Here is a 17,765-nt window from a genome sequence, read left to right on the forward strand (position 1 = left end):
TATATATATATATATATATATATATATATATATATATATATATATATATATATATATATTTTTTTTTATTGGGTGCCCTTTAAGATGTGTGTGTGTAAAGAAATACTAGAGCTTTGTGTATGTTCCTAGAGGCCTTGGCTTCCATTCAGTGATTGTTTTGGTAAATAAAAGCATATTGTAACTTGCAGAACAACAGCCTTCCCCAGAAAATCATTGCATGAGTCGGAAAGCAAGGAGTTACCTGTCCTGTGTAGAATTCCAGTCATTTATTGTGCATACCTCATACCACGTCTTTCTCTTTCAGTTAGTCAGGAAATTCCAGGCCTCGTATTGTTTACATCCCACAGCCATGATTGTTACAGATTCCTGTTCTGTTGACTAGTCATCGTCGCTTGTAGAGCAAATAGTTTTTGATGTAAAACCACTGCTTATGTGTCTTTGGTTTATGAAGTGCGGCAGAAAATAAAATATCAAATAGTTTGGTTAGATAAATTTATGAGGAAGTTGATGCCTTTAGAAGCCACCAAACATTTTTTTGGAGCAAAGGAAGACTAACTTTTTTTTTACAACAATAGCAAAAGGTTGAAGTGCTAACTTTAATTTTTAGGACTGGTTGCCAGGGTTTCCTTCTCTGTATACACTGTATGTGTTTGACATCAATATTATCATTGATTGACAGATTATGGTCTGTAAACACAGGCTTCTCACCTTTTATAGAAAAATGGTCCTCTTTAAGGCCCACTCACAACTGAGCGATTTTCTGCTTGAAGCTTGTAGCTCTAAAATGCTCATCAAGCCCAAAAAAAGTTGTTCCTTTTTTTTTCTTAATTTAAAATAATAAGATCAGAAAAAGCTTGTTTCCTTTTACAGCTATTGACTTCGTAGTTTTGACAACTTTTCTGGTTGAATTGTTAGTATTAAAATGGGCTGTGCTGCTGAGAACCTTGTTTGGTAATATCTGTAATGCTGTATACCCTGGTGTATTGCCTTCCATAAATATGTCATCTACTAAAGGACTTCACCATTTAGGAATTGTTTTCTTATTTTGAATGTAAAAAAATATTTAATTAGTTCAATGTTGCTTTCATTATCATTTGCGCTTGCCAAGGGTTATAAAAATTCTAAAAGCAGCCATGCATGGATCAAAATCTGGACAGTTCAGTGGTGTCTGCTGATTCATGTATGGCAACCTGTCCGGTCTTTCCCAATTTGATAAATGCTGTTGGCTCTGCTGTCAGAATACAAAAGCTCATCAGGAAAGAAATTCCTCATCCACATCAAGTGTGTGGATTGGGGAATCGGCCCTTCGTTTTTGTTTTTTTCAGCCTGCTGGTTGAATGAAACAAAAAAAAATAATAATAATTTAATAATGTATGGCCATCCTAAAGCATGAAAGGCTACTGTGATATATTTTTATATACATACACATATATATTATATATATATATATATATATATATATATATATATATATATATATATATATATATATATTTCCCCCTTCGTCTTCAAGTTATGCACTTGTATATTTCCTGCCACTTCATTGCACAGCAAAAAGTCCTTGCAATTTATGCTTGCAAGAGTTTACTTTGTGCTTAAAAGAGGTTAAACTTGAACTACAAGCAGATATTGGCAAACAAAAGGGCAGTGTATGTATTTAAGTAATCATTTAATATGTTTCTAAATGTAACTCATTTTAAATACAGGATCCATTTTTTTATTATTATTTAAAACAGGACTAAGACTGTGTGGAAAGGCTGGTGTCAGAAGCCAATCAGGTTTTTTTGCAGTACAAATGTGCTAACAGGGATTGTGCTACCAGGAGGAGAAAGCAGAATGCTAAGAGCCGGTTCACACTGGGACGACTTGCGATCCGACTTCATGTCGCCTCAATGAGTCCCAAGTCATGTTCAAGTCGTGTCGGAGTAGCCTCTGAAAGTTGCGCTGGAAGTCGTGTCGCCCCAGTGTGAACCGACTCTTACTGTGCCGCTGTCCTTTCATTGTCCAATCAATGGGATTGGGATGTGTTTTGGATCAAGCTGTACTTCCACTGCACTGCAGCTTTAGGTACTTGCTGTGGTAGGGATGCTTGGATCACAAGATTGGCTAAACCATATTTAAAAATTTTTGGAAGCTAAAATAGTTCTGATATTTGTATTTCAAATGTATATTTAGCTGCTTAGGCAGTTTTCAGTGGGTTAGATTTTTCTCTTAAGAAATGGGAGAGTGGTAGAATGGATCTGCATTGTAGCCTAGTACAATAAACCCTGGTGCTTGGTGTCGGTATAGAATAACCAACACTGCAGATTCGTTCATACATGCTGTTTAGTATGGATGGGGAATTGAGTGATTTTGGGCTGAACGAGAGAAATCTATGAACGTATGTCTAGCTTTATGGGCATCACAGGGATAGGAAGGGAAAGACTCCCCAGTTTTTATTCCTTACTGTAACCAAAACTTTAACAAATTAATTTTTTTCCTTTTTTTCTGTAAAAACAAAAAAACAATTCATGTAATATGTGAAGTAAATGTACTCTTTTTAGATCAGTAGCACTTTTGACAGCTCTTAAAATTCTATCTGTACTCTGTAAGAAGGGTGTCTGTGCCCCATCCCTGCCAGCGGCTCTAATGACACAAGCTCATTCCACACCTGCTACAGTCTGGCAGCTTGACAGACCCACTCCATGTAGTTGAGGTCAGCTCGTCCTTGTATTCCAAGAACTGCCCACCAGCAGTCAGAAGACTGCCTGTTTTGTGGCACTGTGTGGGTAGGAAAACACAGATAAGTGTATTTCTTCCCTTCTGCCTTCATCTATGTTGTCCTACCATTGATACATTGCCAGACGCTCAACAAATTATAATGAAAACAAAGCTTGGTTTGCCATAGGAAAGGTCACTAAACTGGCGAATCAGAAAAAGTTACCTCGATTTGGGTCATGACTTTGTCTAAAAGTATACTAAGCCTGTGAAAATTTACTCCAGCTATTAGGAGCTGCCTGATAGAAAAGATTGTTTTTCATCACATTTGTTTACATTTTTTACTGATCAAATGCAAAAAAATTTATTTTTATTTTTTGCATTTGATCAGTACTGGTGATCACATACATATTTGCTTTGTTTATGTAGTGAGGAAATCAACTGGCCATCATAGAGATCCAGAGTACTGATCTAAAATACAGTGAGTTGCCATAATTTGTGGTGCGCTGGGGTGCTATTAAGAATTATCGCATAGATGTAAACGAGGGCTCCAATGCATGTCTGGAGACTCTTTTGTTGTAACCAGGGGACCGCTATATTGTCACAGTCCCGAAAAAAAAACGCAGATCGCCGCCATTCCTAGTAAAAAATAAAATAAAAAATAAATCATAATTATGTCCCCTATTTTGTAGGCAATATAACTTTTGCACAAACCAGTCACTATACGGTTATTGCGTTTTTTGTATTTTTTTTTTTACCAAAAATATGTAGAAGAATACGTATCAGCCTAAACTGAGATAAAAAAAAAATGGGATATTTATTATTGGAAAAAGTTAAAAATATTGTGTTTTTTTTTTTTCAAAATTTACGCTCTTTTTTTTGTTTATAGCCCAAAAAAACCCAACAGGCGATCAAATACCACCAAAAGAAAGCTCTATTTGTGGGGAAAAAAGGACGTCAATTTTGTTTGGGAGCCACGTCGCACGATCGCGCAATTGTCAGTTAAAGCGACGCAGTGCCGGAAGCTAAAATTTTGTTTGGGCAGGAAGGGGGTGTATGTGCACAGTAGGCAAGTGGTTAAATAACCAACCTAAAGCACCAAATGTTGTTATGATGACCTTAAAGTGAATGTAAACCCTCCATACACCCAGTGAAGTAAACGGCCTCAGATGATACACATAGATTAACCAAATCTCCCTACATAGGTTTTATATGTATATCTGCTGTCTTCACTCTTATATACTGTTTAGTAAGTTCAGATTTTGTTAGATTTTCTCTTCCTGGTTAACACAGAGTGTGATGTCTGGGCATACAGCCAAGATAGCTAACATTGCTGATTGGAGGAAAGGCACACACCCCCTCTCCTCATAGGCAGAGACTCTCAGAGCTGTTTTGTAATAGGAGCTGCTCTCTGCTAATCTATTTTATCAACCTTCTTTGACAAAAGATTCAGGTTGCTTTTGTCTAAAAAGTCAAAAAATATGTCAGGAGTTCTCAGGCTGATAACCGGGAACTGTTCAGAATAGAGCTATAAGACTTGGCTCATTGAACAGAGATAACAAAATACTGCAGATAAATGCGCCTAGCTCAAATTTCATGAATCCGGTTTACATCCACTTTAATTACCTGGCAGGTGCCTGTATACATAGTCTCTGTGAGTTTGACACAGCTCCACAATTGCCTCCAGTCGTTCCTTGCAACTTCTCTCTCAATTGCTTTACTGTGGTCACCGGCTCGGACATTGGTGCTTTCTGACTTGTTGACATATAATCGGACAATCATGCCATGTTTATCGCCAGTCTACACAGGAACCTAGGTGATTTTGTCACGTTTTGCTCACTTGGATTTCCCTACTTTACTTCTGTTTTGGGTCCCTAGTAATTTGGTGCCATCGTCCACTGGCAAAAGCTGCATAAGCAGCATGCCCATTCTAGATCCCCAAGTAATTGGAAGCAATCATTTTATTTAGATGCATATGCTGTTTTTATGGCCGTACTGAAATTGTTTGTATTAGGTAACACCATGGGCCACTTTGGTATGTATCTTGAGAAATATTCACAAGGATTGGTTAATCATGTTGACACTTTCCTAAGTAGTTCAAATAGTATAATGTTTCCCTTCGTCTGAAAAATGTGTTTCATAAACACTCTTCCTGCCAAATCGTTGTACTGAAAGCCGAAGTAGTAATAGATTTAAGTCTTTTGTGTCAATTTTAAACAAAGCTTCACGCCAAGTTTTCCCCTATAATTTTATTACATTTTACAGTGGGACTCCCTTTTTGGCAAAAATATATATGTACGGATATCTTGGGAGTTTTTAAAGGGAAACTAGACTTATTTTGTTTTTGATTTCATAATTGAAGCTTTTTTAAGTTAAAAGATTTTCATAATGATTTCAAGGAGACCACATTTGCTTGACAGAGTTATATGCTCTTTCTCCTCCCTAGAGTACTAAATCTGTCCTTTTATCTAGGAGGACCCTATAATTTGGAGGTCTGATCTACTGGCAACATAGGAGGTCTATCACTGGCATTCAGCTTGACATTATTATGAATTTGGCCTAAACAGTTTCTACAAACATGATCAGGCGTACATTTGTGGAAGATGAGACGGTCCCATGATCTGAATTTGTGTGTTAATTACACAGAGGACTAATGTAAATCTGTATTTGTTTCCTGGTCTATAGAACAGTGGTTTATCAAACTGCTTGGGCCATTAAGTGGAACCCAGATATATATTACAGGCACCATACTACCTTTTGATCTTTTTGTGTGTTTTAGTGGCCTTTTAAAGCAGCATTAAACCCAAAACACAAAATGAATAAAATGATGCACATAATTATACACAGCTTACCAATCATTAGATTTAGTGGCTGTATCAGTTTTCTTTGGCTCTTTCTCCTGTTTTCACCTGTTGATCTGCCCAGTAACACACCTCTGGCATTGGTGAGACACAACTCTGGAGGAATGAATATTGGAGGCACAGCAGACAGCAGCAATGTTAGTCTGGGGGAGGAAAAGGAAGTGTTAACTATATTAGCAGGTTTAGAACCACAAACAGATTAAAGACAAGCTCCAGCTCACTCTTTCTAATCAGTTACAACAAACTGATTTTTTTTCCTTTTTTTTTGCATGAATAAATAAAAGCTGAATTTTTTAATCACCTCTGTCAGTGTTAAGTGGTTTCTCTTATCCATATAAACTGATACATTCTGCTGGAGAGTTTGTGCTGTGAAAAAAAACAGCCTTGCTGGCTGGATCACCAGATGAAATAAAAGAAAGAAAGCCTAAAAGGGGGAAACTAATACAGTCATCACATGTAAGAATTGGTAAGCTGCAAGAATAAAATGTTTGCTTTTGGGTTGAATACTGCTTTATTTACTTTATAGATGATAGAAGTTGCGTTATTTTTTTTGTTGTTCTATCAATATCTTCCGGTTTATGGCCCTCTGTTTGGGGCACTGTTCAAGTTAAAGGGGTTGTAAAGGATAATTTTTTTTTTAAATAACAAACATGTTATACTTCCCTCCACTGTGCCGAGTGGCCCTGAACCTGGTCTTCTGGGGTCCCTCGGCGGCTTTCTTGGCTCCTCCCCACAAGAACTAACCCCCTTCATGGGAGCTGAAAAAACTCTCCAAGAATCTCTAAAAGCATGGAATATGGCTTGTTAAACCTTTTGGAACTTTGAGTGACAACATTCATCCTTCTGTATCTGGACAACAGAAACAAGACTGGACTACAGAAACCCCACTCCTCATCTTGCCTCCAAAATATTGAGGGGTGGAGTTCTGTAGTCCTCTGTAGTGGTCCCACCCTCTCCTGGAAAGATCAATAGGTATTTATTGGTCTTATTAAATAAATATAACAAAATGCTTTCAATGGAATATATTTAACGGATCAAAAGGAACGTGCATTTATATATTTAATATTTTACAAGAAACCTAAAGTTGTCTTGAGCCATAGAATCATAAGAACCTGTATTAAAAAACAAACAAACACTGGGGCAACACGACTTCCAGCGCGACTTTACGAGGCAACTTGGAGAAGACTTACAACGTGACTTCAGCGCTACTTGGAGCAACATACAACGTGACTTCAAGTCGCGTCCAGGACAGGCAACTTTGCCAGTGGCCAATCACATAATAATCTGCTCTGTGGGAGGGAGGGGTTTGCCTTAGAAAACAGTTTTTACTTCCTGGAAAGTTGCTTCAGTTAAGACAGGGTATCCGACTTGGAGGCGTCTTCCATTAAAATTAATGGGTACAAGTTGCCTTGAAGTAGTACAGCAACCTTTTCTGAAGTAGTGTGCATTAAGACGGCTCTCATTCAATTCCATGTAATTTGTCATGTCGCGCAAATTGGGGCGACACAAGCCGCCCCCCAGGTCACAGTAGTGTGAATCTGCTGTAAGTATGCAAACTTGTAACTTTAGCAAAGCAAAAGTGAAACACCTTGGACAAGGTTTCAAGGTATGGAAGAAGTAGCCACCCCCTCCCCTATTCTACAATTTAACACTTTGTGTATGTGAAGGCAGTTGCCAAGCCTATAGGATCTTTTTAGGGGTTCTGGTGTCGCTAAGGAGGGGCTTGTACAAACACTGCAAGTATGAGTTTGCCCATTATGGTGCATACTATACTGTATTGCTAAAGATATATATATATATATATATATATATATATATATATATATATATATATATATAATGTATTTTAAGCAAAGAACATTTTGAGATTAGTGTGCCTCTATGTGGCTTTGACTTGGTGTATATGATTTCTTTGAGCTGTATCTGTTCAGAGGACTGCAGCGCACTTTTAGAGAGGATGAAATTCTTCATGTGTACTTAGAATGTCTCACCTTTGTGCTTGCCGTATTGCTTTATATTTATTTAAGGTGCTTAAGTTTCAGAGTTAGGCTGGTCATAGACATTGGATGATGGATGTTCATGAGAAAAATATCCAGTTTTTTTAAAAGTGTACATCTAGGCAAAAATAAAAAAAATATTAACTACATCTCTGCAAAATATTAACTACATCTCCACAATAATGCACATATCCTGTGGTTTGTCTGTTCAAAAATGTTGCATGAACAGAAAAATGCCCATTGATCTGGCAAATATCGAGATATCATAATTTCCTGTTTTGAGCTTCCGATACTGTCTGCGCCTCTGCTGCAGAGTTATCAGCTTAACTCTCCTCGCCTGGGCAGTGATTGGATCCAAAGTACACAGTCAATGTGTTACATTAGTGAGGGTGTGACTGTCATTGGTACAATGAAAACTAGAACTGTTGCCCCTAGAAATCGCATGCCTCATTTAATTTCTATGTATGTAACTGTCATAACCAAGCCCCTCCTTTAAAAATAAAAAAATAAAAAGGTGGTTTTACCTTATCAATAAACAGACCGGTTTTTCTCAGATCTGTACAATAAATGTTATTCAGTCAATGAGTTTCAGTAGTTTTTATAACCTCGATCCACTCTACATATGGATTTGAGCACAAAAGAACTATTGACCATAAACAGTTCTGGTCTGGTATTTAACTAGTTAAACTAAATAAAGTCTTTAAGCAAAGTTGTCAAGCAGCCTGAGCTTCTCATTAAATCCTTGTTAAAATTTAACATCACAATGGTAGTGTATGACCAAGATAGCTTGCTGTAAATTAACTTGCAGACAGCTAAATGTTGCAGCTAACTTTATCCTCAGTCTATAAGCCCCATCAAACAAATGGCTACTTTTAAGGGAAGTGGTTACACGTCAAACAGAGGGAAAATCATGTACTGCCAAAAGTTTTAAATAGTATGGAAGGTTAGAGCTACTACAAAGATATGTTTTCTGTATCCCCCATTGGGGAGATTTTCTGGTTACTTGGGGGTGTATCTGCTGCTCACCTCAGTCATGTGATTATTGCCCAATATGGTGAAAAATGTCAACTTTGGGAACATGTCTCATGCCTTTTTGGAGCTTTTAGGATTATGTGGTTCTTGTAGCTCATAAATTCCTATATCTATACACTGTAATTCCTTTATGTAGTCCTGATTTTAATGCTTTTCGTACCATTCAGTGTTATTGTGATAATGTGGTCACAAGTTAATATTGTCTTTTTTTTGATTGTTACAGCAGTTGCTGAGTCCTCCTTTGTGGAGTGAGGCTTGGAGGAGCCTCTCCTTACCCTCCTGTATCAAACATGGATCCCAATGGTTGGAGTGAAGCCGGCAGTCCGGCAGAAAGTACAGGGGACCTGGGAGACTCCATGGAGAAGAGCTTGGACAATGACGCAGAAGGAGTGTGGAGTCCAGACATTGAACAAAGTTTCCAGGAGGCATTGGCGATATACCCACCATGTGGGAGGCGTAAAATTATTCTGTCTGATGAGGGCAAGATGTACGGTGAGTCTCCCCCCTCCAAAAAAAAAACACTTTCATCTTTTGGCTGCAAGGAAAATGTCTCTGTTAGATCCAGAGCAAAATTGAAACCATTGAGTGTAAACATTTCTGGATTGGGTTAAAAGAGGCTGCAAAAGAGACTCGGACCCGAAATCGGAAGTATGTCGTCTAAACAGTATAAACATGTAAAACATGTGTTTTATCCCTGGATTTGGAGATATGTCAAAATTCCTCTTCCACATTAGGTTATTGGTAACAAGTAGATTTGGGCTGAACAACCCCGGTTCAGTCCAGAACTCTTGATCATCACAAAAGTTCCGACCCGAACAATGATCCCCATTAAATTCTATGGGACCCCGAACTTTAAAAATCCAAAGTCCACATTTTGAAGGCTTTAAATGCAAGTTATCGGCCATTAAAAGGTATAGGGGCCTGGCTACTGTACCAATGCAAAAAAAAAAAAAAACTTTTAAAAAAGATGGTATTTAAAAGAGCAGTAATTTTATTGATGCTTAAAGTGAAACAATAACGATGAAAATGTTTTTTAAATATAGTGCCTGGGGGGTCCTCCTAGTCTGCCTGTAAAGTTGTGCATCTGTACCACGTACATGCTGCAGCAAAACTGATATTTATAAAGAAAAAAAATGGCATTTAAATAGATTTCCCTGCAAGCTTTCTTTATTTGGACAAGCTGGAATTTAGGCGCTGGGCATGTGGGTGGCAGGGAGTGTATTTTTATTCTCTCAATGTAGCAGCTGGGGCAGAGAAATTTGCCTGCTATACTCTATAGCTGGTGGTGTGCTGCTGGTAGACGTGTTGCAAGAACCTGTGATACCCTTTAAGTGGAGGCTGCTTGAGAGGTAATGAGATATAGCGGGGGTAGACATGAAAGGTGAGGAGGAGAAGAATTGTGCCCCTTGTGTGTGGCTTTCAGGTGCTCTTGGTACCCAAATGCGATCGGCTGAACATGTGCTAAAAAAAGGCCCACACAGCTGAACATGACTGCCAATTTGTTGTTTATCAGTGCTCTCCCCTCTCTGTAGGCTCCTGTTCTCACATCCTATACCTCAGAACCAGCATCAGAAACAAGTAATGTCTGTGCATCCTCAAGAAGCAAGTGGCTGACGCTGTGTTCAAATAATTCAGCTGACTCCTCCATGCATGATGCTGGGGCTATGGAAGGGAGTAGCTGTGGACAAGGATGCAGAATAAGCTGCTTTAGCAGCTGCTGTGGACTGCGCACTATTGTCAGCTTGGGTCATCGGGGATGAGGATGGTTTAGTAAGCCAGTCCACCTCCTCCTCTGCATGCTGTGGCTGGATAGCACGGGCAACATCACTAAACAGACAAATGTGCCTTGCTTAAGCACCACATCCACCTTTGCTTGTGGAGACAGATGCTGCTGGCCCCCTCATAGTGGTTGTGGGTACTTATTACTCAAATTTAATAGCACTTGGGAAATGTGTGATTGGATTCACTTTCTTTAAATAAAAAGTGGGGTTTGGTGCACTTGAGGACTGACGCTGACCGAAATGTAAGAACTATAAAAAAATTAATAAAAGGGGGAACACCAGCATCGCAGTCAGAAAAAATTGTGGCTAACAATTTTAAAAAGGGGTAGGTAAGCGACAAAAACAAACAGGTAGAAACAAAAAAAAAAGAGGGAGGCGCTAAATGTTATGTAATGCTGTGTCAAACACAGCACTACACTATATTCACACACTATACTAACACTTTACACTCATAGTCAAATGTTATATAAAGCTGTGTTAAACACTGCACTACAGTACACTGACACACTATACTATACTAACACTCTACACTCAGAGTCACAATAAGTGAACACACTACTTACTGTAACTCACTAGTAGAAAACTGAGCCCTGCTCTGTCTATCTTCAATCCAACACAATGCAAAAGCTTACTATGGGAAGTTACTCTTTATAGTGTGGGGTGGGACTATGAGCACTGAGCTGTTATTGGGAGAAAGCCATGATCACTTTGCCCAATCAGGGCTCTGACAGTGCTCTGTGCCCTAATTGGCAAAGCCTTGCACCTGACCAGCGGTTTTCTGTTTTAGAGACAATGGTCAGCAGGACCAATAGCGAAAATACATTTTCCAGCAGGGACACAGACAGCAATAAGACAGGGTTCCAGCTCTCCCCTTCTCTATTCATAATTAAAGTGATAATAAACCCAAGAATAAAACGTTATTATATTGCAGCTTACCGATTTCTTAGTGGTGGGTGCATTTTGTTTTATCCTTTTATTTATTTTTTCACTAATCCTGACAGTTAATACGTAAATAACTTCTTCAACCTTCTTTTAACAGACCAAGCTGTCCATCAAAAGTGACAGTGTTGAGTCAAACCATTTAAAGGGTTAGTTAACCTTTTAAGAAAAGATGAACTTACACTGTATAACCTACCCCCCCCCCCTTAGTCCCCACTGTACTTACCTCTGTGGGTGATAAGCTGTCAGTGCCCATGCAGCTGGAGTAGCGGTCCGGGGTTTTGAAATCCCCACCCTTCTCCCTCTTCTTTTTGCAGGGCTTCTGGGATTGATCAGAGTGATGCTCTGTGCTGACACACCAATCGGAATCACTCCGATCTGTCCCTAAATCCATGCACAAAGAAGAGGGGGATGAGTGGGGATTTCAAAGCCCTGGACCACTCTCCTGGTTATGTGGACACTGATAGCTTCTCGCCCATGGGGTCAAGTACAGTTGGGGTGATTTGTATGGTGTTATTTATTTATTTATTTCAGGTACTTGTATAGCACATATACACATACATTGTACGTTTACATTGTTATGAGTTGACAGGCAAGGAGGGAGGAGGACCGATGGAGGCACATAAACTGACCAAGGTGTCAGGGATCAGCCGCCATGATATACCGTGGTCAGTTTACATAGGGGAGGGCGGAAACTGGCAGGATCAGCCAGGTTTTTTAGGTGTTACAGGGGGCCAAATGACACAGCACAAGCACTGTGCTGTATAAAATGCTTTAAAGGAGCAGGATCAATTTCTTTTTTTTTTTGGGGGGGGGGGGGGGGTTTAACAAATGCTTTAACCTACCAGAATGTCTTTGGAGTGTCTGAGGAACCCGGAGTACCCAGAGAAAAACCCACACAGGCACAGGGAGAACATGCAAACTCCGGGCAGGTAGTGTCATGGTAGTTCACCTTGTCATTTTTCGAACCTTGTTGCCTTAAAGTGCTTGTGAACCCTTTTTTACAACCTTATGCTACAGGCTATAGTAAGGCTTACCTGTAGCTAACGAGGATATCTTCTAAACCTCCATAGTTTAGGAGATATCCCCTGTCCCCTGCATGTGCCAATGTCATTTTCAATTTGTATGCAATCAGACAGGCCCTTGCACTACATAGGTGAAGGTAAATCTAAAGAAAATTGTATAATGTATGGTGAGCTTTAGTGAAGTCCTTCTAAATCTGCTAGTTCATCTAACACAGGGGTGTCCAAACTATTTTCAAAGAGGGCCAGATTTGATGAAGTGAACATGCGTGAGGGTCGACTATTTTGCTGACATTCTTTGAACCATTAAAATTTGGTCTAAGTGTGTTTGCCAGAGCACTAATACACTGCCCAACAAGAATTCTCTTGGCTTTGTGGCTGTGTGTGGTGAAGAGATGAGCTCAGACGTATTATTTGGATATACCGTATTTATCAGCCTATAACACGCACCTTCACGTTAGGAGGGAAGTTTCAGGGAAAAAAATGTAAATAAAAGGACTGTGAAGCAATATAAGGGCCATTGCCCATCAATGCAGCCCAATCAGTGCCCACCTGCAGCCTCTCCATTGCCCATCTGCAGGGGGGGGGGGGGGAGACGAGCACCAACAGATTACATACAGGAGAATCTCCTGTTTACACAGCAGTATCTTTAATACAATGTCCCGCCTCCTATGATAGACAGAGGAGTTGTCCAATGGCAGCCAAGGAGACGAGACTTCCTATTACAGATGCCGCAGTGTAAAAAGGAGATTCTCCTGTATGTAGCTTGACAGCACTCGTCCCCCCCCCCCCCTCCGAGGCAGCGCCGATAAATATAGTATATATCCAAATTACCAGGGGGGCCACATTAAACTGGAACGGGGGCCGCAATTGGCCCCCGGACTGGACTTTGGACATGCCTGATCTAACACCACCCTCTCCCCAGATTGACCAAGGATGGCTCCCCCATCCAGAATGGAGCCACCCTAGGACAGGAAGTGTGCCACTGGTCAGATCACCAGGTGGAAATAAAGGTAGATAGATGAAGCTACTACATTAATTTTGCCAAGCAAATAAGCAATTCTCTGTTTTTGGGTTTAGTATAGAAAAAACTTTTTTTTGTACTTCGGTAAAAGCTTCCAATTTCTTGTATCTTCCCTGTGTGCAGCAAGTCCACACATTATCTCAGATTCATTTACAGGACTGGCGCTTTTTTCTAGTTTACATTGGAAAGACCTGTTACTTGGCCTTCGTCTAGCCTGCCTGCTCTCCTCCACCTGGCATGGGTGTACTCTTTGCTGGAACTGTTGTTTATTGGTGTCTGGCTGTGCGAGACCTAGAGTTAGCTTTTGTTGTGTAATACCCTCGTAGTCTCTCCCCTCCCACCCTTTCTTTCCCTCTCTCTGCCTTTCTAGGGGGTCTGTGATTCCAGTAAATCAAGCCTGTGCAAGGTCACATGGAAAGAAGACACCAGTGGGTGGGGGTGGGGGGGAGGGGAGTCAGGCTGGGAAGAAGAGGGGGGGGAGGAGGTGGTGGTAGATGAAATCTGATCTTGGTTTCTGCCTGGCAGGACAAGCTCCAGTGTGTTTTGGAGGGATTGGTGGGGGAGTAACACACACAGACCTAATCTATTACAAGCCAGGCCGGCAATGAAGGATTGCAGTGTACGATTAACCCCCTCCGCACCTGGCCGGGTTTAGGACATGTCAAGAATATTTGCTCTGCTCTAGAACTTGCCAACACAATTTAGTTTAAACTGTGTAACTTCGCTAATCTGTAAAATTCCAGCGTTGGGAATGAACACACATTGTCTATGCACATTGCCAGAAAAGATTGAATACTCAATGGCAATGAGGCATTCATTCGAAAATCGGCTTTCGTAACTCAGATAATTAAACGATGCAGCTAGTTTATCCTACCCTGAAAACGCAGCAGATTGCTTGGCCCCGATTAAAAGTTCTGATTTGCGTGAAAATGTTATCATTTTTACTTATTCATTACGGTGTGTTGCGGTAAAACTTTTGTTTGGTGTAATGTGTTGATGCACTGCAGCACCATTCATTCTCAATGGCAATACACCACAAAGCACAACTAGAAGGGCCTGCCTACCTCTGGGGGTTATAAAAAAAAAAAAATCTACTCTTGAAGTGTGTGTGGGGGGGGCTGCACTGCAAGGGTTAAATGCTTGCTAACGCTAGGGCATGTAGCCCACGCCCCAAAATAAAAAGAATACACAACACCAAATTATTGGCATAAATATATATAATGGCCGCGGCACTTTATTGGTTTGCAATAAAGCATAAATATTTATAACATTTTTTTTTTATTTAACCAAAAATATTCAAGTAAATATTGCATCTATTTATAAGCTCAGTAATTGGAACTCGAGCCATATTGAATTAAAAGAAAATTAAACGTCCCCTGTAGAAATCCAGGGGGACCAACCACATAAGTGCCAGCGACAAAGGGTGGGAAGGGAGGGTAGCTCTTTTTCTAAGGCTTGACCAGCTGTGTAAAACCTGGAATTCTTCCATATTTATAGGGCTTCCGGGATTTCAAGAAACTTCCAAGGCTTTTAATTGGTTAAAAATTCTCCTCCTAAAATTTAAAGAGACAGTAACCTAATTACATATAACCCACAAATTTGTATGAAAATTTTAATGGGAGGAGGCGGGGCTGCAGCAAGCCCATGAAGGTGGGTCCAAATGGATGTTTCCTCCTTTTTGCACGGGTCTCCCTACCCTTCTAAACAAAGGGCAAGTTTATGGTCCTTCGGGCATATTGGGGGGGGGGGGGGTAGATTTTGGTCATTGAGAGTAGAAAACGTCATTGAGGGTAGAAAACAGCGTAGACTATGGTCATTAAGAGTAGAAAACGTTGGTGGAAGATAACAGTGCCCCAGCTTTGGTACTCGGGTTAGGAATAGTGTCCCATCAGTAGTGTTGGCAAAATAAATGGTGCCATGTATTAATGGGAAGAAGAGTGCTCCAACGGCTGAATAACGGCAAGCAAAGGACCGCAGTTTGGAGACCACTGCTTTAGGGCATACAAAATATGGGCTTATTCACTTGGGTACAGAGATTTTTATTGTGAAAAACAAGCATATTTCTGCACATGGGAGTGACAGGTGCTTGCATACAGCCACAGCGTATTATTGGATGGATGAGCAGCCCTGGACACAAACTGTAGGTGTTTAGAGTAGCAAATCAGCTCCGTACAAAAGAAAACACTTGGATGTAGGTTACCAGCATTCAGCCACAACCTGTCATTGATTTGTACAGGTGGCTGTACACAAACACCTGCTACTCAGAAATACACTCCTTTTGATGCAGAAATATGCTCCTTTGTCAGGTGTACAGCTCTCTGTGCCTGTGTGAATGAGCCCAAAGGTTTGAAATTTCATTACTCCTCACTCCAAAATGCTCCCTCCATCTGTGAGACCTGAAGCCCCACCCTCAACGTCCTCTTTTATAAGGCACTTTGGGCCGTGGTTGCATGATGACATCATAGTACAATACACATTGTACTGGAGAACAGCGAGGGACTGCCCACAAGCCAGAGAGTGGAAGAGAGTGATGGGGCTTGCTGGTTGGAGGGGTAAGAAGTATTAAACCTTTTTCATCATCCACTAGAGTAAACAGACATTTAACCCTTGCAGTGTGGGGGAGGGGGGCACTGCAATGTTATTTTTGTTTTCTTTTTTTTCTTACAAAGATGTTGCTGTCTTGGATACTGCTAAATGCTCAATTAATACCGTGTTTGTACTTTTTATTTACTCTATTTGCTTACCTCAGAAAAGTGAAATCTAGTTTGCTCTTGCAGGTTAATGCATCTCTATGCCCCTGAATAAGGCCATATTCACCTATTTCTGTCTTTAGAGACATGCGATTTCCATGAAAACATGCTTTGATGCACATTGTATTGCGTGTCAACACTGGTGAAAATGTTTTCCTGTGCATCTGTGATGCAATGCTCGTTACAACGATTTCATATTTTTACATGGCTGTTGGTACTATTTTATATTCCTGTTTGTGTTTATGTGCAGTGCCTAAAAATATTACCAATCCGCAAGGGGAAAAAAATCAATATGCAAGCCTAAATAACATGTCACATGATTACAGATGGCAAACAAGTGACCAGATAGTGCCTAGGACATATTCTGTCATCACAGTATTGTGTTACTGCCTTACAAGCTGGGCCTGTAAATCGAAATGATCTGAATCTAGAAATGAATAGCTCTGTAAACTGCAAATGTAGTTTGTCATGCATATATTTTTTTTTACAGTTTACAGTAATCCTAAGGCCCCTTTCACACTAGGATGATCCGTCGCAGTAAAGTCCGCCAGCTCCCGTCAGCTCAGCGGGAGATCTCTCTGTGGATCTCCGCTGACCTGGCGGATGACCGGTCCCTCTCTGCTCACTGAGCGGGGAGGGGCTTTTAAAGCGCCGTTGTCTCCTATGGAGAGATCTCACCCGATCCAATCCGACATGGATGGTGACGTATTGCCATCCGTCTGATTTTAGCGGATCGGGACAGGTCGGATGTCTCCGCCTAAATCCGACGCTCCATGGAGCGGCTGTTCAGGTCCGCGGACAAAACTGACAGGTGGACCTGAACGGTCCAACTCTGTGAAAGGGGCCTAAGACCGCTTTCACACTGAGGCAGTTTTCAGTTGTTTTTAGCACTAGAAATGGCACCTGAAAACTGCCTCCCATTAATTTGCATGAGTGCATTCACACTTGGGTGGTGCGCTTGTGGAACGTTAGAAAAAGTTCTGCAAGCAGCAAAAAAAAAAAAAGTTCATCCCTGCAACCGAATTTAAGGATGCATTTAAAGTAGAACTATAGGGAAAACTTTTTTTTTTTTTCATTTTAGATTAGAGCAAAGGAGGGTTATAACCCCTGTAAGAATTATTTTTTTTTTTTTTTTCAGTATCTGTGTCACAATGTGGAGATTTCACTTCCTGTTTTACAGCCAAACTGGAAATGAGAGGAAATCCCTGCAAAATAAGGGAATTCATTGGGGTCCCCCCAGGTCACCATAACTAGTGACCCTATTGATGGATTTCGCCTCTATTACTTTTCTGGGGACAACCCAAAATGTGGTATTTTCTTTCACTTGTACTTCTAATGATAATGGTAAACGGGACAAATAGAGAGGCCAAATCTTCCTAATGGGGCACAGACGGCAATAAAAACCTAATAGGCTTTCTAATCCATCTCCACCCTTTACAAAATGTAAAACAGAGGTTTTGCCGAATGACGGCTACAACGCGGTCACACATTGCTGGGAGGGCATTACAGACTTAGGGTGACATCCCCAGTTTCAGGGGACAGTCCCCTGATTGAGGACACTGTCCCTGGACCAAGTCTGTCCCTGGTTTTGTCCCCAGATTGGATTTAATAGGGGGCAGGGGAAATTTCAAAGACAATCAGTGCAGAATTAAAATAAAAAAT

General features: G+C 40.6%; 1 protein-coding gene across 6 annotated transcripts in view; it reads left to right on the forward strand.

The window, feature by feature from the left end:
• Positions 1-17,765, forward strand: part of LOC120916590 (transcriptional enhancer factor TEF-1-like) — a 122,868-nt gene that overhangs the window by 39,097 nt on the left and 66,006 nt on the right. For 5 of the 6 annotated variants that reach the window (XM_040327643.1, XM_040327648.1, XM_040327647.1 and 2 more), the window contains exon 2: positions 8,811-9,079. In XM_040327643.1, the coding sequence (XP_040183577.1) occupies positions 8,878-9,079 (202 nt within the window). In that variant the 5' untranslated portion in view covers positions 8,811-8,877. The remainder of the gene's footprint in view (positions 1-8,810; positions 9,080-17,765) is intronic. The other variant, XM_040327646.1, reaches the window with a different exon arrangement.

This window comes from Rana temporaria, chromosome 10 (assembly GCF_905171775.1).
Source record: "Rana temporaria chromosome 10, aRanTem1.1, whole genome shotgun sequence".
Lineage (NCBI taxonomy): Eukaryota > Metazoa > Chordata > Amphibia > Anura > Ranidae > Rana > Rana temporaria.